Raw genomic sequence first — 24280 nt, 5'->3', positions numbered from 1 at the left:
AGAAATAGCCAATTTTGAATAATGAAATGGATATTTTGAATAATGGAATGGACTGCTGCGACCCTTTAGCCCCTAATTATAGATAAACTTTATACCTCATTCGAAAGCTTATAACGAAAGGAACAAAATGTATATAGTCGACATGTTCAGTAACGCATATTAGAGGACTTAAATGTCGAAATACGCGTGAAAATTAAGAAATAGCCAATTTTGAATAATGAAATGGATATTTTGAATAATGGAATGGACTGCTGCGACCCTTTAGCCCCTAATTATAGATAAACCTTATACCTCATTCGAAAGCTTATAACGATAGGAACAAAATGTATATAGTCAACATGTTCAGCAACGCATATTAGAGGACTTAAATGTCGAAATACGCGTGAAAATTAAGAAATAGCCAATTTTGAATAATGAAATGGATATTTTGAATAATGGAATGGACTGCTGCGACCCTTTAGCCCCTAATTATAGATAAACCTTATACCTCATTCGAAAGCTTATAACGAGAGGAACAAAATGTATATAGTCAACATGTTCAGCAACGCATATTAGAGGACTTAAAAATCGAAATACGCGTGAAAATTAAGAAATAGCCAATTTTGAATAATGAAATGGATATTTTGAATAATGGAATGGACTGCTGCGACCCTTTAGCCCCTAATTATAGATAAACCTTATACCTCATTCGAAAGCTTATAACGAGAGGAACAAAATGTGTATAGTCAACATGTTCCGCAACGCATATTAAAGGACTTAAATGTCGAAATACGAGTGGAAATCAAGAAATAGCCAATTTTGAATAATGAAATGGATATTTTGAATAATGGAATGGACTGCTGCGACCCTTTATCCCCTTGTTATAGATAAACCTTTATACCTCATTCGAAAGGTTATAACGAAAGGAACAAAATGTATATAGTCAACATGTTCCGCAACGCATATTAGAGGACTTAAATGTCGAAATACGCATGAAAGTTAAGAAATAGCCAATTTTGAATAATGAAATGGATATTTTGAATAATGGAATGGACTGCTGCGACCCTTTAGCCCCTAATTATAGATAAACTTTATACCTCATTTGAAAGCTTATAACGAAAGGAACAAAATGTATATAGTTGACATGTTCAGCAACGCATATTAGAGGACTTAAATGTCGAAATACGCGTGAAAATTAAGAAATAGCCAATTTTGAATAATGAAATGGATATTTTGAATAATGGAATGGACTGCTGCGACCCTTTATCCCCTAATTATAGATAAACCTTATACCTCATTCGAAAGCTTATAACGAGAGGAACAAAATGTATATAGTCAACATGTTCAGCAACGCATATTAGAGCACTTAAATGTCGAAATACGTTTGAAAGTTAAGAAATAGCCAATTTTGAATAATGAAATGGATATTTTGAATAATGGAATGGACTGCTGCGACCCTTTATCCCCTAATTATAGATAAACCTTATACCTCATTCGAAAGCTTATAACGAGAGGAACAAAATGTATATAGTCAACATGTTCAGCAACGCATATTAGAGCACTTAAATGTCGAAATACGCGTGAAAATTAAGAAATAGCCAATTTTGAATAATGAAATGGATATTTTGAATAATGGAATGGACTGCTGCGACCCTTTAGCCCCTAATTATAGATAAACCTTCTACCTCATTCGAAAGCTTATAACTAGAGGAACAAAATGTATATAGTCAACATGTTCAGCAACGCATATTAGAGGACTTAAATGTCGAAATACGCGTGAAAATTAAGAAATAGCCAATTTTGAATAATGAAATGGATATTTTGAATAATGGAATGGACTGCTGCGACCCATTCCCTAATTATAGATAAACCTTATACCTCATTCGAAAGCTTATAACGATAGGAACAAAATGTATATAGTCAACATGTTCAGCAACGCATATTAGAGGACTTAAATGTCGAAATACGCGTGAAAGTTAAGAAATAGCCAATTTTGAATAATGAAATGGATATTTTGAATAATGGAATGGACTGCTGCGACCCTTTATCCCCTTGTTATAGATAAACCTTTATACCTCATTCGAAATCTTATAACGGAAGGAACAAAATGTATATAGTCAACATGTTCCGCAACGCATATTAGAGGACTTAAATGTCGAAATACGCATGAAAGTTAAGAAATAGCCAATTTTGAATAATGGAATGGACTGCTGCGACCCTTTAGCCTCTAATTATAGATAAACCTTATACCTCATTCGAAAGCTTATTACTAGAGAAACAAAATGTATATAGTCAACATGTTCCACAACGCATATTAGAGCACTTAAATGTCGAAATACGTTTGTAAATTAAGAAATAGCCAATTTTGAATAATGAAATGGATAATTTGAATAATGGAATGGACTGCTGTGACCCTTTAGCCCCTCATTATAAATAAACCTTATACCTCATTCGAAAGCTTATAACGAGAGGAACAAAATGTATATAGTCAACATGTTCAGCAACGCATATTAGAGGACTTAAAAATCGAAATACGCGTGAAAATTAAGAAATAGCCAATTTTGAATAATGAAATGGATATTTTGAATAATGGAATGGACTGCTGCGACCCTTTAGCCCCTAATTATAGATAAACCTTATACCTCATTCGAAAGCTTATAACGAGAGGAACAAAATGTGTATAAACAACATGTTCCGCAACGCATATTAAAGGACTTAAATGTCGAAATACGAGTGGAAATCAAGAAATAGCCAATTTTGAATAATGAAATGGATATTTTGAATAATGGAATGGACTGCTGCGACCCTTTATCCCCTTGTTATAGATAAACCTTTATACCTCATTCGAAAGGTTATAACGAAAGGAACAAAATGTATATAGTCAACATGTTCCGCAACGCATATTAGAGGACTTAAATGTCGAAATACGCATGAAAGTTAAGAAATAGCCAATTTTGAATAATGAAATGGATATTTTGAATAATGGAATGGACTGCTGCGACCCTTTAGCCCCTAATTATAGATAAACTTTATACCTCATTTGAAAGCTTATAACGAAAGGAACAAAATGTATATAGTTGACATGTTCAGCAACGCATATTAGAGGACTTAAATGTCGAAATACGCGTGAAAATTAAGAAATAGCCAATTTTGAATAATGAAATGGATATTTTGAATAATGGAATGGACTGCTGCGACCCTTTATCCCCTAATTATAGATAAACCTTATACCTCATTCGAAAGCTTATAACGAGAGGAACAAAATGTATATAGTCAACATGTTCAGCAACGCATATTAGAGCACTTAAATGTCGAAATACGTTTGAAAGTTAAGAAATAGCCAATTTTGAATAATGAAATGGATATTTTGAATAATGGAATGGACTGCTGCGACCCTTTATCCCCTAATTATAGATAAACCTTATACCTCATTCGAAAGCTTATAACGAGAGGAACAAAATGTATATAGTCAACATGTTCAGCAACGCATATTAGAGCACTTAAATGTCGAAATACGCGTGAAAATTAAGAAATAGCCAATTTTGAATAATGAAATGGATATTTTGAATAATGGAATGGACTGCTGCGACCCTTTAGCCCCTAATTATAGATAAACCTTCTACCTCATTCGAAAGCTTATAACTAGAGGAACAAAATGTATATAGTCAACATGTTCAGCAACGCATATTAGAGGACTTAAATGTCGAAATACGCGTGAAAATTAAGAAATAGCCAATTTTGAATAATGAAATGGATATTTTGAATAATGGAATGGACTGCTGCGACCCATTCCCTAATTATAGATAAACCTTATACCTCATTCGAAAGCTTATAACGATAGGAACAAAATGTATATAGTCAACATGTTCAGCAACGCATATTAGAGGACTTAAATGTCGAAATACGCGTGAAAGTTAAGAAATAGCCAATTTTGAATAATGAAATGGATATTTTGAATAATGGAATGGACTGCTGCGACCCTTTATCCCCTTGTTATAGATAAACCTTTATACCTCATTCGAAATCTTATAACGGAAGGAACAAAATGTATATAGTCAACATGTTCCGCAACGCATATTAGAGGACTTAAATGTCGAAATACGCATGAAAGTTAAGAAATAGCCAATTTTGAATAATGGAATGGACTGCTGCGACCCTTTAGCCTCTAATTATAGATAAACCTTATACCTCATTCGAAAGCTTATTACTAGAGAAACAAAATGTATATAGTCAACATGTTCCACAACGCATATTAGTGCACTTAAATGTCGAAATACGTTTGTAAATTAAGAAATAGCCAATTTTGAATAATGAAATGGATAATTTGAATAATGGAATGGACTGCTGTGACCCTTTAGCCCCTAATTATAAATAAACCTTATACCTCATTCGAAAGCTTATAACGAGAGGGACAAAATGTATATAGTCAACATGTTCAGCAACGCATATTAGAGGACTTAAAAATCGAAATACGCGTGAAAATTAAGAAATAGCCAATTTTGAATAATGAAATGGATATTTTGAATAATGGAATGGACTGCTGCGACCCTTTAGCCCCTAATTATAGATAAACCTTATACCTCATTCGAAAGCTTATAACGAGAGGAACAAAATGTGTATAGTCAACATGTTCCGCAACGCATATTAAAGGACTTAAATGTCGAAATACGAGTGGAAATCAAGAAATAGCCAATTTTGAATAATGAAATGGATATTTTGAATAATGGAATGGACTGCTGCGACCCTTTATCCCCTTGTTATAGATAAACCTTTATACCTCATTCGAAAGGTTATAACGAAAGGAACAAAATGTATATAGTCAACATGTTCTGCAACGCATATTAGAGGACTTAAATGTCGAAATACGCATGAAAGTTAAGAAATAGCCAATTTTGAATAATGAAATGGATATTTTGAATAATGGAATGGACTGCTGCGACCCTTTAGCCCCTAATTATAGATAAACTTTATACCTCATTTGAAAGCTTATAACGAAAGGAACAAAATGTATATAGTTGACATGTTCAGCAACGCATATTAGAGGACTTAAATGTCGAAATACGCGTGAAAATTAAGAAATAGCCAATTTTGAATAATGAAATGGATATTTTGAATAATGGAATGGACTGCTGCGACCCTTTATCCCCTAATTATAGATAAACCTTATACTTCATTCGAAAGCTTATAACGAGAGGAACAAAATGTATATAGTCAACATGTTCAGCAACGCATATTAGAGCACTTAAATGTCGAAATACGTTTGAAAGTTAAGAAATAGCCAATTTTGAATAATGAAATGGATATTTTGAATAATGGAATGGACTGCTGCGACCCTTTATCCCCTAATTATAGATAAACCTTATACCTCATTCGAAAGCTTATAACGAGAGGAACAAAATGTATATAGTCAACATGTTCAGCAACGCATATTAGAGCACTTAAATGTCGAAATACGCGTGAAAATTAAGAAATAGCCAATTTTGAATAATGAAATGGATATTTTGAATAATGGAATGGACTGCTGCGACCCTTTAGCCCCTAATTATAGATAAACCTTCTACCTCATTCGAAAGCTTATAACTAGAGGAACAAAATGTATATAGTCAACATGTTCAGCAACGCATATTAGAGGACTTAAATGTCGAAATACGCGTGAAAATTAAGAAATAGCCAATTTTGAATAATGAAATGGATATTTTGAATAATGGAATGGACTGCTGCGACCCATTCCCTAATTATAGATAAACCTTATACCTCATTCGAAAGCTTATAACGATAGGAACAAAATGTATATAGTCAACATGTTCAGCAACGCATATTAGAGGACTTAAATGTCGAAATACGCGTGAAAGTTAAGAAATAGCCAATTTTGAATAATGAAATGGATATTTTGAATAATGGAATGGACTGCTGCGACCCTTTATCCCCTTGTTATAGATAAACCTTTATACCTCATTCGAAATCTTATAACGGAAGGAACAAAATGTATATAGTCAACATGTTCCGCAACGCATATTAGAGGACTTAAATGTCGAAATACGCATGAAAGTTAAGAAATAGCCAATTTTGAATAATGGAATGGACTGCTGCGACCCTTTAGCCTCTAATTATAGATAAACCTTATACCTCATTCGAAAGCTTATTACTAGAGAAACAAAATGTATATAGTCAACATGTTCCACAACGCATATTAGAGCACTTAAATGTCGAAATACGTTTGTAAATTAAGAAATAGCCAATTTTGAATAATGAAATGGATAATTTGAATAATGGAATGGACTGCTGTGACCCTTTAGCCCCTAATTATAAATAAACCTTATACCTCATTCGAAAGCTTATAACGAGAGGAACAAAATGTATATAGTCAACATGTTCAGCAACGCATATTAGAGCACTTAAATGTCGAAATACGTTTGAAAGTTAAGAAATAGCCAATTTTGAATAATGAAATGGATATTTTGAATAATGGAATGGACTGCTGCGACCCTTTAGCCCCTAATTATAGATTAACCTGATACCTCATTCGAAAGCTTATAACGAAAGGAACAAAATGTATATAGTCAACATGTTCAGCAACGCATATTAGAGGACTTAAATGTCGAAATACGCGTGAAAGTAAGAAATAGCCAATTTTGAATAATGAAATGGATATTTTGAATAATGGAATGGACTGCTGCGACCCTTTAGCCCCTAATTATAGATAAACCTTATACCTCATTCGAAAGCTTATTACGAGAGGAACAAAATGTATATAGTCAACATGTTCCGCAACGCATATTAGAGCTCTTAAATGTCGAAATACGAGTGAAAATTAAGAAATAGCCAATTTTGAATAATGAAATGGATATTTTGAATAATGAAATGGACTGCTGCAACCCTTTAGCCCCAAAGTATAGATAATCCTTATACCTCATTCGAAAGCTTATTATGAGAGGAACAAAATGTTTTTAGTCAATTTGTTCCGCAACGATATTAGAGGAGAAATGAAGGACTTAAATATACGCGTGAACATTGAGAAATAGCTTATTTTGAATAATGGAATGGACTGCTGCAACCCTTCAGTCCCTAACCAAAGCAAAATTTGTACACCAAATTAAGCTTATTGACAGAGAAATAAACAGAGTATAAACGATATGTGCCGCAATGACCATCAGAGGTGTTCCGGAGGACCTAAATGCCAAAATACGCGCGAAAATTAAGAAATAGCCAATTTAAATATGAAATAGATATTTTGAATAATGGAATGGACTGTTGTTAGCCCGAAATTACAGATATACCTTATATCTCATTTGAAATATAAAAAGAAGATGTGGTATGATTGCCAATGAGACAACTATCAAAAAAAGACCAAAATGACACAGACAATAACAATTATAGGTAACCGTACGGCTTCAACAATGAGCAAAGCCCATACCGCATAGTCAGCTTTAATAGGCCCCGATAAGAGATTATAAATCAATTCAAACGAGAAAACTAACGGCCTCATTTATGTACAAAAATTAACGAAAAACAAATATGTAACGCATAAACAAACGACAGCCACTGAATTACAGGCTCCTGACTTGGGACAGGCATATACATAAATAATGTGGCGGGGTTAAACATGTTATCGGGATCCCAACCCTCCCCCTAACTTGGGACAGTGGTATAACAGTACAACATAAGAACGAACTATAAAAATCAGTTGAAAAAGGCTTAACTCATCACATGGACAAAAATACATGTTGATTCGGCCGGGTACTTATACATCCCGACACAAAAAGACACAATGAACAGATCTGAGAGTACTCGCAGATTTCTGACAGCTAATTCAAAGTCAGTAACAACTAATTAAAATATCATGCATCTAAGACTAAACTATCAATCCGTACACATTCTACATCCAATGGATTTAGTGTAAAGACGTCATAAACAGCCAGAGAAAAACATGACCTTGTGCAATGCCAAGTTACAGGTATCGACAGATTGTAGGTCCATGAATATGTATATGTATGCAACATAGTCTAGTAATATTTAGTTAGCTTTTAATCCACTGATAACAAAATCAATATTTATACCAATAAAAACGATATTCAATGATGGTGTTGAATAGGTTACCTTTTAGAATAAGTTTATTTAAAGGAGGGACAAGTTTACATGGATCATTTCTAAATTTCCGGGCACGGTTAACAACATTTCCGTAAAAATGAGGATGTGCTATCCCGTTTGAAATAAGTTTTCTACAGATACAACCAAACTTCAAAACCAAATCTTTATATCTATGGAAAAATTAAGTAAAGGTTGTAAGTAATTTATGGTAACGATATCCCTGGTTTAATAATTTACCAGTAATACATAGGTTGCGTTCGTTAAAATCAAAAACGTAACAACAAACACGGGCATATAGCGAACAAGTTGTGAAATATAAACACCGTAAGATGGTACCAAAGGATCCCGAACATCGCCATCTAAAAATGGAAAATTAACATTAGGGAACGAAAAATCGTCTCTTTTGTCATAAATTTTAATGTGGAGTTTCCCGTTTAAAACCGAAATATCTAAATCCAGGAAAGGACAGTTATTACCGAATAAATTTGATTTATTTAAGTAAGTTCCTTGCGGTAAATTTCAGCAGTATATTGAGAAAATTCTTGATTATTTAACGAAAAAAATATCAAGATAACGGTAAGTCTTGTTGAATTTATCTATTAAATGCAATTTCGACGGGTCTTTACTGAGTTTAGTCATAAACTGTGATTCGTAACAGTACAAAAACAAGTCTGCTATTAAAGGGGCAAAATTAGTGCCCATGGGGATACCTACAAGCTGTCGATAAACTTTGTTGCCGAAACGTACATAAATATTATCAAGGAGAAAATTAACAGCTTCAATCATCTCATCACACCTCCAGTAAGTATGTCTAGCATATTTACCTTTCTTATATGAGAAGAAGGCTTTAAATGAGTTGCAGCAAATATATCTACATTCAGCTTTACCAAACGACCATTCAATTAAATAGGAAAACTTTTGTTTAATAGTGTGGAAGTGTAGTGTAAAGAGTAGAAAAATCAAAACTAATTAACAGAATCAAAAGGACCATCAAAAGCCCGTAATTTATGTAAACATCCAAAGAATTTTTTACACTCCAAAAATGGTTTATACCACTATGTTCATATATTTTATTACAATAGTTTATGATAAGCTCTTTAATAGCAGGTAATGAACTAGTTAAGATCACTGACAGATTACTAGAGGCCGAGATGAAACGATATTTAAATGATTTTTTGTGTAGTTTAGGTAGCCAATACATAGTAGGGACCTTCAAATGTTCAGAAGAAGCATTAAGCTTTGATGGGGTTGTGATATGCTTGTTAACTATATGGCTATCTGTGAAGCGGATGGACTTGAATGTAGATGAATTTAAAATTTCATTCTTAAGAACGTCCGTGTAGTATGTACGGCATACCAACACCACATTGTTGGCTGCTTTGTCGGTCGGTACAAAAACAAACCGCTTTGAAAGTATTTGAAGTTTATTTCTTATTCTGGAAATAGCTGTATTATGTACTCTATTATTTACTTCTAAATCATTTTCAAAATGTGATATTCTCGAGCTCTTATCTATTACATTCATATATTTATTTAAATAAGAATCAAGAGATTTTTTATCAGATTTTTCGCTTAAACACCATTTTTTACAAAATGAGGAAAGCTTATTTAGGAAGGAACAGTAGTATGATAATGGGAGTTCTGCCACACACCCATTCTGAGGAGAAACACACACACACACACACACACAAATTCACAGATATAAAATACACAATGGATTTTAATATTATAAATATGTTTGATCACAAATAGAATACGGCGCAAGAGAAATTCTGAAAAAAAACCTGGCCGCTGTTAAGGCCAATCGAGAACAGCGCTGCAATGATGAGGAAATTCTCAAATGGCGAGAAGTATGGCAGGACTCACCCTGGATTGTCAAAGACATGAAAGATGTTGACACGAGGTAAATGTATACAAAATTATAACATTATGCTGGAAAGGGGAAACTTTTTGCAAATGGGGATGTGAGAGACTAAACATGCAGCTGACTTCCACAAAGAAGAGACCAATCGAGCTGTGCAAATTGTGAGCTGAAGAAGGTGCAGGAAAAGATTTGGGAAGATAAGAAAGCCATTGGGAATAAAATTGAGGTACATTCGCCAAAGAAAGCTGTTTAATTTCTATGTACTACCTGGAATATGACCCCCATTATTGGCATGGATGTGCAGACCTCCCTTGAGGTCTTTCGGAAGTCACGGGTGAAACTTATAGAAAATTGGGATTGAACGAGGGATACTTTCACTCGAGAAACTTGATTTTCACCACGGCCACGGACTTGGTTGAAACCCTTGAGGAGATGGATGAAAAGATCGTAGAAAAGATTACCCAGTGGACCTCTGACAAAACTAGGGAAATGGTGAACACTTTTTAGGTCTAGCGGGGGGGGGGGGGGGGTGGGGGGGGGGGGGTGGGGTGGTACCCCTTCTCGAATGTACATTTTGTCTTGGTGATTCATAAAATCGCAGTGGTTTCATGGGAGATATGCTGCCGTAAAGGGACCTATACAACTAGTTTTTATGCTCCTTATGACTTGCGGCAATAGGGCTAGGGGCCATCTTGATAGCGGTGTTTGTTGGTATTGTTCTGGCGAACAAGATCGTCCAGGACATCGATATAGGTGCGTGTGGAGTTGGCTGAAAAGTATTTGAACATTTTCTCTTTTATGGTGCGACTCCAACGTTTGAAAATACTCGACTTCTCTTCGTTCCCGGTGGAGTAGAGATCGATAACATGCTTTTGAAGCAGCTGCTTTATATGTTTGTTGTAAAACTCAGTGCCTATGTCTGTCCATATCTTCTTGGGCACACCGCTTGGAAGGCAGCCAGCACCGTCACCCCCGTCTTGTTCTTGAGTGGTATTCACCAGCCATATTTGGAAATAAGACAACGATAATGCTCAGGATAAATTTATTTCCTTTGTTGTCCCTGGAGAATTCACTCATATCATCAAGGTCGGCCGCCAAGGTCTCATCCAAACCACCCAACGCTACACAGCGTTCATTAAACTAGAGTCGAACTGATTTGTGCAACTTCTCAGGTAGATCAGCGGTCCAGCGAACATTTTTTTAACACCCAGACCAAATCAAACTTTGGTACCGATGAAGGGTCCGACGATGCTGCAGTCGAAGCGTTCGCGTGTGGTAGAGAAGGGAATGGTGTTAAGCGAGGCTAGCAAAGCTTAGTCACATATGGAGTTGCGTGTGGTTGCATCCTTGTGCTGGGCATAACACAGATCGTGGTGATATGCTGCCTGGTCAACTTGATTAATTGGTTTTGACCTAGCCTTCGGAATGCCATTCGGAAGTAGGCGCTTGCTAAGTTTAGTCCCTGGACGGCGAAGTTGTGTCCGGGTAGATGCATTTCCATGGGTAATCGATTGATTAGTTTGTTCATGAACCCTGTACCGGTTGTAGCAACAAACTGAGATTTCTTTGGCATCGCACACCTTGCAGTTGCCAACCTTTCTCCTTCGCCTGTTGCTGGTCATTACATCGCTGATGTTAACTGTGTCAGTCTTTCTGCTACGACTTTCACGCAGAAAATCATCGCTATTTTATTTAAATGAATGAACGTTGAAAACATTTCTTACAGTGTCAACGCCTCTATGAGGAGTAATTTACTACCTCATACCTCAGCGGTCGATAAAACGGTTGATCATTGGGAAGTTGGACTGTGGATGGCTCATACTACAACCGATTGTACGTCTTCGGATAATCGCTTCACCAACCTTTCTACCAGCTGTTGGAGCAAACGCTGAATAAAAGCTTTCCTAAGAAGATATCCGATACCTCCTACAGTGCAATGGACATGTCACCCTACTCGTTGGTCGATGAGGTCAACACCACCACGACCCCTGAGTGGTGTTCGACGACCGGATGCTGAGAAAACAGAACACGTGTGAACACAACGTCGATTGTTTTTACCTATGCCAGAACAACTTCACACTTCCCCGCCAGTCGATCCGGGAGAATGCCAACTTCCCCTGCCTCTTCCAGTAGAACGCTAAGAATATCGACCACATCCGACACGATCACTGCAACGATCTCACCAAGGAACAGTTTGACGTTCTGTGTAAGCATTGTTAGTCCAAGCCCTATGAATTTGTAACCATCGATTTACAAGCACCAAGGCAAATGGAAAATATCGATGCAAATAAAAAGGAGTTCTATGAGGTACAAGATAAAGAATGGACCAGCCCGAAGATTTCGTTATGGAACTGAAGGATGAAGAATATGTAGACACAATGAAAAACTAGCCCTCCACGTTTGAATGGCCCTGTAAATGCAATTTTGAGTTGGTTCCAGTCGATACGAGGAGCATATGTTGAAGATGCGGTTGTGTGATCCTTCGTTCGATCTAAAGCTGTGGAGGTGATTTCAATGCATGTAAATTCATCATTATGATAAGGTGGAGCGATATTCTCAACCCGTATGCCCTGCAAAGACGATTCGAGGCCACCAGCGCACATACCTATGACACTTGGATTTTTCGAAGAAAAGGAATCCGAATCAGCTGTGTAATACCTTCATGTGCAACTCATCGATTGGGGGCGTTCACTCCAACGCTTGGGGGCATTTAGCAGCCTTCGATCCTTCTTGAGTAATGACGTTTATCAAGATTATCGACCCTAAGCAGCATGATACAATTGTCAAGGAGTTGCAAGACACCAAACGAAATATTCAAGCCAGTAATATGCAGCATCGCCTCGACAAGACTGAACTTAGCAGGGACCTTTACAAGGTGTTCAATCCTGTGCTTGAGGCTCAGCGAGAGGCAGGTTCACAGATCACCAAAATATTGCAGACCTTCCTGAAACAGTGCCAGCCCTCCCACCTCCACCGCCCGAGTTTGTCGTACCACTTGTTGGGTTTTGAGTGTGTTAGTACTTCGTGTTGTGTTCGTTTAGGGTTTGGCTAACAATATATACAATCGTGTGGTTCAACATTCATTCAAACAAGCATAGAATCATAAATACAATATACATAGAAACGCGACGGCACACATACGAACGCATAACGTTCCCGCAATCCTCGACATCCTGGGGGCCACCAAAATGGAAATTACTAAAGAAAAATGATAAAATTTACAATCACAAAAGAATCCAAAAGGAATTTACTTTTACTGTCTCTGTAATTTACGATATTTAAATGACTCCTGAAAATTACTTTAACTAATTCACAATTGTCTTTCAATTTGCCCCTCCGTCATTGAATGTAATTGATACGTGAAAGTCCTTTTTTGTTTACTTTTGGCGGGAACGGAGTTAATAGTGCGTTTAAGAAATTTCACTAGTTGGTCCTTGCAATTCCAACGGATATAATTTAACAATTGGTCGATTTATAATACCAGTATCTGTTTTGATAATAGCAGTTCGGATCAATCGATCTTTTCCACGAATCAACTCCTTCACGACGGCTTACCTCCACATAAGTCTATTGGAATCGTTGTGAACTTGAACGATGTCTCCTACTTCAATAGTTTGAACGTTAGTACCAGTTGCACGGCATCTTCGCTAGCCAAGGGTTACGATCCACTCCCGCTAGAGAGCGGGAGTGGATCGTAACCCTTGGCTAGCGAAGATGGTTGCACGGTGGAATTCTCGTAAAGATGTCAAATATTCATTCCTCCAACGTGAACGGAAATATTAAATTAGTTGATGTTGTCTCTGAAGTTTTTTGTAACAACACGAATGGTTAGAATTGTGAAAGTTTTCAATATCATCCATTTGATGTGGTAGCGAATCCAATATCCTTCCGTTTAGTAAGTGTGATGGCGTAAGTGGTTGTGGGTCTGTTATGTCTGTTGATATATACGTAATCGGACGATTATCAAGTATGCTTTCAATATCAGTCACTATGGTTCGAACCAGGTCAATAGTAATAAATGATTGACGTAATACTTTTTTAATATCATTTTGGTTAGTCCTATAAGTTTTCCCCACCATCCATCTAACCATGGGGCTCTATTTGGGATAAATTTCCATTCGGTTCCGCGCTCCACCACTTTTTTGTTGAATTGATTCGGCAGCAGCTTTAAATGTATTAGCGTTATCTGACATCATTATTCTTGGAAGTGAACGACGTGCCACAAATCTAAAAGCTAACACGAATGACTCTTCTTTCATATCCGGCACAATTTCTAGATGTACTGCTCGTGTTGCTGCACATGTAAACAGGCAAATATAAGTTTTGCAGTCAATGTTATTTTGTTCTTTTGTACACAAAGCGCCTGTAAAGTCGACACCTGTAACAAAAAGGGAAATTCATCGTTAAGTCTATCTTTCGGAAGCGGTGGTGGCTCAGGTGAACGGTAAGGTTTTCCTGTTACTTTATTACACTGCTTCTAAGATGGTACTTCACACATTGCCGAATTCTCGGAATCCAAAACTTCTGCTGAATATGCGCAATTGTGCTGTTTAGTCCAGAGTGTAAATTTTTGTGATGCATGTCTCTAATTATCAACGACGTAAAATGGAGTTTCGTTGGTAACAAAATTGGATACTTCGTATTATAATCTAATGATGCGTTGTTTAGTCTTCCTCCGCAGCGCAATAATCCGTTGTCGTCCAAATAAAGTCTAAGTTGTCTAACTATAGCAACTTTATGTTTCGATGATGGGTTCAAACTATCAATCTCGAGTTCAAATGTCGTCCGCTGAACATTACGAATAAATGTATTTTCGGCTTCTCCAATTTCTTGAATGCTGATTATTCCAAATTCTGTTATTCTAACCAATTTACTAAACGAGCTATATTTGTCGATTTGAATACAACTTGTCTTTGGTACATTTATCTCAGCGTCCATAGATTCCTGTGTAATTGTTGAAAATGTGTTACAGTTTTCCACATTTCTTGTCCAGTTTGGCCATTCTGTCTTGTTAGCGACCCATTTTAGTCCCTTTATCCAAAGTACACTATTCATCAGCTGTTTTGCCGTAATTCCGTGGGTAAGATAATCTGCTTGGTTTTGGTCTGTTGGGCAATATCTCAAATCACTGTTTTCGGCCAATTTTCTTATTTCTTTGAGACAATTAGATACAAATGTAGGTAACGTTTTTGTTGACGATATCCAACTCAACACTATTTGACTGTCACTCCAAAAATATGTCTTGTGTGTTTCAATAAATCTTAATAAATAGTTTGCTAATCTGGCGCCAATCAGCGCACCCATTAATTTCAAACGTGGCAAAGTTATAGTTTTTACCGGAGCGACTCTGTTTTTGTAATGATTAGACTAGACGTGTTCCCTTTGACTAAATAGGCATACGCGCCATATGCTTATTGACTGGCGTCTGTAAATATAATGAAGTTCAGTCTCGTCTTGCGCATCATATTCAGGTGCTTTTTGGCGGGAAATTTCTGTTTCTGTTGCCTCTTCTATTTCCATAGCGATCGATTTCCACTCTTCTTTTAAAGAACACGGTAATAGCTCGTCCAAATTTAACTTCTCTTTCCATAATCTTCCCATAAAGAGTTTTGATGTCACAGTAACTGGGGATATTAATCCAAGCGGATCAAATATTCTTGACGACTGGCGCAACACTTCTCGTTTTGTTAATGGTACATCATCATTTTTTTGTGAAAGTTAGTTGATTATACAAAATGTTATCATATTTTGTGTTCCAACGCATTCCAAGTATTTAAACTGTCTGGTCCTCGTCCCCTGCCTTTTCCTGTATTGCTATATTTCGTAAGTTTTCATTGTTAGAATTCCATGATCTCCAGTTAAAACCGGCATCGTGTAATAATGTCGAGATTCTGCATAACACTTGAGTAGAGTTGTCTCGTCAGAATGGTATCTACATATATGTTCCTTTGCAGTTTTGAGGATGTGTTAGATGGATTTTCTCTAAAATGTTTCATCAATGTAGCACTCAAAATAAAGGGTGAACATGTTGCACCAAACAGTACTACTTTGAATCTGTAAGTTATTAATTGACTGTTCGGATTGTTGGGGTTCTGTAACCAAAAGAATCTCGTAACATCTCTGTCATTTTCGTCTAATTATATGTGTAGAAATCCTTTCTCTATATCAGCTGTCACTGCATATTTCTCCATTCTAAGGCGTGTCAACATTGTAGTAAGGTCGTTCATCATAGGCGGATATTCTGCTAAACAATCGTTGAGACTAGCGCTGTAAGAATTTGCTTTACAGCTACAGTTATAAACTATTCGTATAGGCGTGGTTGTGGAATCCTTCTTAACAGCGTGATGTGGTATATAATGAATTAAATTTTCAGTAAGAGTCTCATCGCTTACCTTTCCTATGAAACCTATCCGTTCTTGGTCAGCTTTAATATCTCCATACATTCGGAACATTTCATTGTCTTTTGAAATACGACGTATTACATTTTCTGTTCTTCTTTTGGCGAAATCTTTGTTTGTTAAAAACTCCGGGTAGTTTTCTTTCCATGGTAGTTTGGACACATATTTCCCATTTTGTTTTGTAATGGGCGATTCGGCAAAGGTTTCCATGACATCTATCAATTGCGTATCAACTTCCTTTTCGTCAATTCCTAAAGATTCCAGTTTCAAAAATTCCTCTAAATCGCAATTTTCCTGTTTATGAGATATCAAAACATTCATTATTAAAGTTGACTGGTTATTATTCTTGACTGGAACTGGGCCTGACAACAAATATCCGAGTTTAGAGCTCACAACAGTCGAACCATTTCCAAGCATTTCTTTATCTTGCACTATATTCCAATAAAAGTCTGCTGCAATTAGAAGAGTAAGCTCAAAAGACTCTGCGTCTGTAACGGGGTGGGCTAGAGATGATCCATGTAGATAGTGAAGTCCCTGCGTGATTTTTCTGCTCTGGCTCTGAAGCGGTGATGCTATGGTGATAACTATCAGTACTTTTATAGGTATAATCTCTCCATTATTGGCTTTCAACTGTACCGTGGTTTTGTCTAAATTTCTTATACAGCTAGTTTTATTCCCGAAAGAAACAATATTCAGATTTTCGGATCCCTCTTTCTGTACATTTAATTTAGTAGCTAAGTCTGCAGTAATAAAAGACCGTTGTGCACCCTCGTCGAAAAGTATGTTTGTCTCTGCTGTATTATTCACCGACATTACCTGAGCTACTGCTGTTTTAAGCAAAACGGTTGAAGTTTCTTGACTGGCTGATGTGTACAGCATTGAAGTTTCTGTGGTGTCCTTATCTTCTGATTGTTGTGTTATATTGTTCTTGCAAATTGATGCATGATGCTTACGATGGCAAATTCTAAAGTCGTATTTAGTGCTACAATCTGATACTCTGTGCTTTCCAAAACAATTAAAACACAATTTTTTTTCTTTAATAATGGCTATTCTTCTTTCATGTTCGGCGACATCCGTGCAGTCATTGGAAAAGTGGTCCCCCTCACAGAATGGGCAGGCTTTTTTTTGTGCGGAATTAATTGGGTTTTTTTCATACCTTGATACTTCGATGTTTTTCCTTGTGGGCGAGTTTTGCTTAAATCCTTCTTAACGCTTGCTACAAAATTTGTGGTGTGATTAGCTGTCGGCGGTTGATACATGTATTCATTCATGTCATTATGTCCTGATTCTTGAATTGAAAGTTCTCAGCAAATAGCGTCTCGTAGTTTCTGTATATTCCAATCATCACTTCCGTTTTCCCGTGTAATATTTTTCCTGAGATCTGTCGGAAATTTCCCTAGAATAACTGGAATCAGTAATGAACCAAACATTTCTTGGCATTGGCCTAATGACTCTAGACCTCTGATGTATGCCTCAGACTTATCGTAAAATGCTCTTAAACTCTCTAAACGCTCATCAGGCACCGGCATATCCAAAAGTGATCTCATGTATGCATTGATTATCTTGTGGGTTTGGCCATAACGATTCTTTAAAAGTTCAATAGCATTGTAGTAATTTGGGTTGGTCATGGTGAGGCCTAAAACTACGTTTGCAGCATCTGATTGCAATAAGGACTTCAAATATTAAAATTTCTGAATGTCGGATAGTGTATTGTTATGATGAATCGTCGATTCAAATGAATCCCAGAAATATTGCCATTCTAATATATCTCCGCTAAAATTTGGTAGCGTTAACTTGGGTAGGCGATGATTTTGGATTGAGGTTGAACTTGTTTGTGACAGCTCCCGACTGGAATGCGTAAATGGGTTTGAATGTGAATGTGGTATAAACTCTTGGGCATTGCTATCTAAAATTGAAGAAGTGGCGGTGGCGACGGGTTTCAAGAACTTTTTATATTTTCTAATTTTACTTTCCTTCTCTAAATAGTTCTCATCTGTTTCTATAATGTCATCAGTAATTCCCTCCGAGTCCACTGAATTTAAAATCTGTTCGTCGATATTGGCTAAAGTTTTCTTTTTCTTTTCAACTGCTTCCAATAATGTACATATTTCCTCTGGGTCTTAAGTTGAATCAACAATAGCGTCTTCCATCTTGTTAAAAACTTTCGTCACCACTGCTTTGTTCCCCGCTCTCAATTATTTTAATCTGCTTATGTCCATTCTCTCTATCCATTATTCACGGCACCAATGTTGGGTTTTAAGTGTGTTAGTTCTTCGTGTTGTGTTCGTTTAGGGTTTGGCTAACAATAAATACAATCGTGTGGTTCAACATTCATTCAAACAAGCATAGAATCTTAAATACAATATACATAGAAACGCGACGTCACATCGTCCGTGGCGACGGCACACATACGAATGCATAACGTTCCCGCAATCCTCGACACTACTACTCATTGGACCACCTACTACAGACACCGTCCTCGGAGCTCGAGAACAGCAGCATTTGCAGCTCAGTTTGACTACTCCCGACCACACCCTTCTGAAAACGATGGTATCTTCACCAGAAGGTCATCATTTACTTATGACGGTGATAATTTTTTCATGGAGAGTGTGAAATACAAAGGAACCCTTGGCCTCTGGGAAGTCATGGTAAAAAAGAAACCAGAATCGTTCAAGCTCGACGACCTTGGCGACTATGCAGAGATACTTGATCATTTTCATTCACCATACCCCTGAGACACATTTTCGTCTTTGCAGACGATTACAACAAGATTGTGTATGGATTTAAGCACGAATTGTCACTCGTGCGCACCTCGGACGACAATGTCATCCTGCTGCTGCCGTGAACGATGTTGCGAAAATCAACCTGAGGACGTAGCAGAAATCAACCTGAGTAAGATCTCTTGGTTTGTTTGGGTGATGTAGCCGTCAACAAGGCCTTAAGGTCTGGATAGTACCTGAAACGTGGTGGATGCGTTTACACAGTGAATCCCAGTGGCAACGGTCTCTACCTCAAATCCTCAAACGCCTCGATTACCTATGGGTATTGTCTCTACTTGAAGCGCAGGTGGCAGTTAGGTCCGCTGCTGTATGCCCTGAGGTAATCGGTGCCCTCAGGTAGAAGCGGAGCCGGTCTGGTCTTATATTTAGATGCTAACAGCCCCTTCAAAAATATTCCCCTCCTCGGTATGCTCCTATAAAACAAATGAACGATTAGATGCTAGGTACCGGCAGACTAAAGTCGAATGTGTGTAGATTCAACTCGATGCAGAAATTTGAAGGTATGAAACTACCTTGAACTCCTATAAACGTCTGGACAAAGCTGTATCTGTAGCACTGGGTGCTTGTTCTGTTGGTAGTTTGGTGTTAACCAGCAGAACCTTGGGTTTAGCTTTGACCGGTACAGGTGCTATAGCCACCTTTCCTCTGGGGTTTCTAGCTTGCTTGAATGCTACAACCGTAATGGATCTCACACTTATTACTAGGCATGCAACTAAAAAGAAAAAGAAACACCACGATACCTCGCGATTGGTCCAGTCCAAAAAGTCCTTGGTTGAGCAATGTGTCAGCTCTGCTTTAGCTGATGATGAACAAATCGATGATGCCTAGTTTGGGAAATTCGTCACCAGCCTCAAAAACTACTACGACCATAAAGATCAGCTGCAGCAACTCATGTCCAGTTTAAGCAAAGTTTGTCAAAATGTTCCTTTTATGATTTTCCCACCATCCCCAATTAAATGGTTTTAGACCCGATTTTCAGGCCTAAACAATAGATCTTTACACTTCAAATCATACCGTCCTTATAAAAAATATACAAGTTGTGGTTATCATATACCCGGCGTGCCTGTTTTTTTTCATCCCATAGCTCACGATTTGCACAGCTCCGTCGGTCTCTCTCTTTGCCCAGACGGTGGTAAGGTGTTTGTTTAGTCTTTCACATCCCCAAGTGCAGATATGTTTTCTCTTTTCAGTACAAGGTTATAATTTTTCCGAACCACACTTTGTGTCAAAATCTTAAATGTCTTTGACAATCCAGGTCGAGTCCTGATCTACTTCTCGCCATTTGAGAGTTTCCTCATCAGTATTTTCCAAAATGTCTACCTCTTGTGCCATATTCTCTCTCTGATCAGACATATTTGTAACCTTACAAGCCATTGTCTTTATTCCATCTACGGTTTTTTTTTGTGTTTTCTTTCTTCCAAAAAGGTTCATTTTTCCACGACCCCAACCTCCCACTTTTTTCCATTCAACCCCAACCACCCACGTTTTGCCCGCTTAATCTCGTCAACGAGCGTGCAATATTTCGGATTTTTAGGTCCGGTCCCAGCAGAAATGAATTATATAATAAATTGACTATATACTTTGTCTTCCTCTCTTTATTAGGCTTCCGAATGAGGTAGATCTATAGTTAAGGGTTGAAGGGTCCTATAACTACACGCGTATTTTGGCATTAAGGTACTCCGAAACCCCTCTAATAATCATTGCGGCACATAAGGTTTATACTCAGTTTATTCCTCTACCAATCGGCTTTAATTTGGTGTATCATTTTGCTTTGATTAGGGACGGATGGGTTGCAGTAGTCCATTCCATCATTCAGAATAAACTATTTTTCAATGTTCAAGCGTTTTTCTATATTTAAGTCCATTATTTCTCCTCTATTATGCATTGCGGAACATGTTGACTATATACATTTTGTTCCTCTCGTTATAAGCTTTTGAATGAGGTATAAGGTATATCTATAATTAGGGACTAAAGGGTCGAAGAAGTCCATTCCATTATTCAAAATAGCTATTTCATTATTCAAAATTGGCTAATTCTTAATTTTCACGCGTATTTCGATACTTAAGTCCTTCGTTACTTCTCTAATATGCGTTGCGGAACATGTTTACTATATATATTTTGTTCCTCTCGTTATAAGCTTTGGAATGAGGTATAAGGTTTATCTATAATTAGGGGCTAAAAGATCGCAGCAGACCATTCTATTATTCAAAATATCCATTTCATTATTCAAAATTGGCTATTTCTTAACTTTCACGCACATTTCGACATTTAAGTCCTCTAATATGCGTTGCAGAACATGCTGACTATATACATTTTGTTCCTCTCGTAATAAGCTTTCGAATGGGGTAGAATGTTTATCTATAATAATTAGGGGCTAAAGGGTCGTAGCACTCCATTCCATTATTCAAAATATCCATTTCATTATTCAAAATTGGCTATTTCTTAATTTTCACGCGTGTTTCGATACTTAAGTCCTTCGTTACTTCTCTAATATGCGTTGCGGAACATGTTTACTATATATATTTTGTTCCTCTCGTAATAAGCTTTCGAATGGGGTAGAATGTTTATCTATAATTAGGGGCTAAAGGGTCGTAACACTCCATTCCATTATTCAAAATATCCATTTCATTATTCAAAATTGGCTATTTCTTAATTTTCACGCGTATTTCGATACTTAAGTCCTTCGTTACTCCTCTAAAAAGCGTTGCGGAACATGTTGATTATATACATTGTGTGTTCCTCTCGTTATAAGCTTTCGAATGAGGTATAAGGTTTATCTATAATAAGGGGCGAAAGGGTCGCAGCAGTCTATTCCATTATTCAAAATATCCATTTCATTATTCAAAATTGGCTATTTCTTAATTTTCACTCGTATTTCGACATTTAAGTCCTCTAATATGCGTTGCGGAACATGTTGACTATATACATTTTGTTCCTCTCGTAATAAGCTTTCGAATGAGGTATAAGTTTTATCTATAATTAGGGGCTAAAGGGTCGCAGCAGTCCATTCCATTATTCAAAATATCCATTTCATTATTCAAAATTGGCTATTTCTTAATTTTCACTCGTATTTCGACATTTAAGTCCTCTAATATGCGTTGCGGAACATGTTGACTATATACATTTTGTTCCTCTCGTTATAAGCTTTCGAATGAGGTATAAGGTTTATCTATAATTAGGGGCTAAAGGGTCGCAGCAGTCCATTCCATTATTCAAAATATCCACCATTTTACCATTTCATTTTTCAAAATTGGCTATTTCTTAATTTTCACTCTTATTTCGACATTTAAGTCCTCTAATATGCGTTGCGGAACATGTTGACTATATACATTTTGTTCCTCTCGTAATAAGCTTTCGAATGAGGTATAAGGTATATCTATAATTAGGGACTAAAGGGTCGAAGAAGTCCATTCCATTATTCAAAATATCCATTTCATTATTCAAAATTGGCTATTTCTTTACATTCACGCGTATTTAGACATTTAAGAGCTCTAATATGCGTTACGGAACATGTTGACTATATACATTTTGTTCCTCTCGTTATAAGCTTTCGAATGAGCTATAAGGTTTATCTATAATTAGGGGCTAAAGGGTCGCAGCAGTCCATTCCATTATTCAAAATATCCACCATTTTACCATTTCATTTTTCAAAATTGGCTATTTCTTAATTTTCACTCGTATTTCGACATTTAAGTCCTCTAATATGCGTTGCGGAACATGTTGACTATATACATTTTGTTCCTCTCGTAATAAGCTTTCGAATGAGGTATAAGGTTTATCTATAATTAGGGGCTAAAGGATCGCAGCAGTCTATTCCATTATTCAAATTTCCATTTCATTATTCAAAATTGGCTATTTCTTAATTTTCAAACGTATTTCGACATTTAAGTGCTCTAATATGCCTTGCGGAACATGTTGACTATATACATTTTGTTCCTTTCGTTATAAGCTTTCGAATGAGGTATAAAGTTTATCTATAATTAGGGCTAAAGGGTCGCAGCAGTCCATTCCATTATTCAAAATATCCATTTCATTATTCAAAATTGGCTATTTCTTTACATTCACGCGTATTTCGACATTTAAGAGCTCTAATATGCGTTGCGGAACATGTTGACTATATACATTTTGTTCCTCTCGTTATAAACTTTCGAATCAGGTATAAGGTTTATCTATAATAAGGGGCTAAAGGGTCGCAGCAGTCCGTTCCATTATTCAAAATATCCATTTCATTATTCAAAATTGGCTATTTCTTAATTTTCACGCGTATTTCGATACTTAAGTCCTTCGTTACTCCTCTAATAAGCGTTGCGGAACATGTTGATTATATACATTGTGTGTTTTTCTCGTTATAAGCTTTCGAATGAGGCATAAGGTTTATCTATAATTAGGGGCTAAAGGGTCGCAGCAGTCCATTCCATTATTCAAAATATCCATTTCATTATTCAAAATTGGCTATTTCTTAATTTTCGCGCGTATTTCGATACTTAAGTCCTTCGTTACTTCTCTAATATTCATTGCGGAACATGTTGACTATATACATTTTGTTCCTCTCGTTATAAGCTTTGAATGAGGTATAAGATTTATCTTTAATTAGGGGCTAAAGGGTCGCAGCAGTCCATTCCATTATTCAAAATATCCATTTCATTATTCAAAATTGGCTATTTCTTTACATTCACGCGTATTTCGACATTTAAGAGCTCTAATATGCGTTGCGGAACATGTTGACTATATACATTTTGTTCCTCTCGTTATAAGCTTTCGAATGAGCTATAAGGTTTATCTATAATTAGGGGCTAAAGGGTCGCAGCAGTCCATTCCATTATTCAAAATATCCATTTCATTATTCAAAATTGGCTATTTCTTAATTTTCACGCGTATTTCGACATTTAAGTCCTCTAATATGCGTTGCTGAACATGTTGACTATATACATTTTGTTCCTCTCGTTATAAGCTTTCGAATGAGGTAGAAGGTTTATCTATAATTAGGGCTAAAGGGTCGCAGCAGTCCATTCCATTATTCAAAATATCCATTTCATTATTCAAAATTGGCTATTTCTTAATTTTCACGCGTATTTCGACATTTAAGTCCTCTAATATGCGTTGCTGAACATGTTGACTATATACATTTTGTTCCTCTCGTTATAAGCTTTCGAATGAGGTATAAGGTTTAT

The 24280-nt window shown here is 36.7% G+C and overlaps 1 protein-coding gene across 1 annotated transcript; it reads right to left on the bottom strand.

Annotated features, from left to right (window-relative positions):
- Positions 1 to 16068: 16068 nt before the first annotated feature.
- On the bottom strand, positions 16069 to 17142 carry LOC139482574 (uncharacterized). The gene has a single exon (XM_071266488.1). It carries the CDS (start codon positions 17140 to 17142, stop codon positions 16069 to 16071), a length of 1074 nt encoding a protein of 357 aa, XP_071122589.1.
- Positions 17143 to 24280: the final 7138 nt, after the last annotated feature.

Source organism: Mytilus edulis, chromosome 7 (genome assembly GCF_963676685.1).
Source record: "Mytilus edulis chromosome 7, xbMytEdul2.2, whole genome shotgun sequence".
Classification (NCBI taxonomy): domain Eukaryota; kingdom Metazoa; phylum Mollusca; class Bivalvia; order Mytilida; family Mytilidae; genus Mytilus; species Mytilus edulis.
The sequence above is the reverse complement of the archived record's forward strand: the minus strand, read 5'-3'. Positions and strand labels throughout refer to the sequence as shown.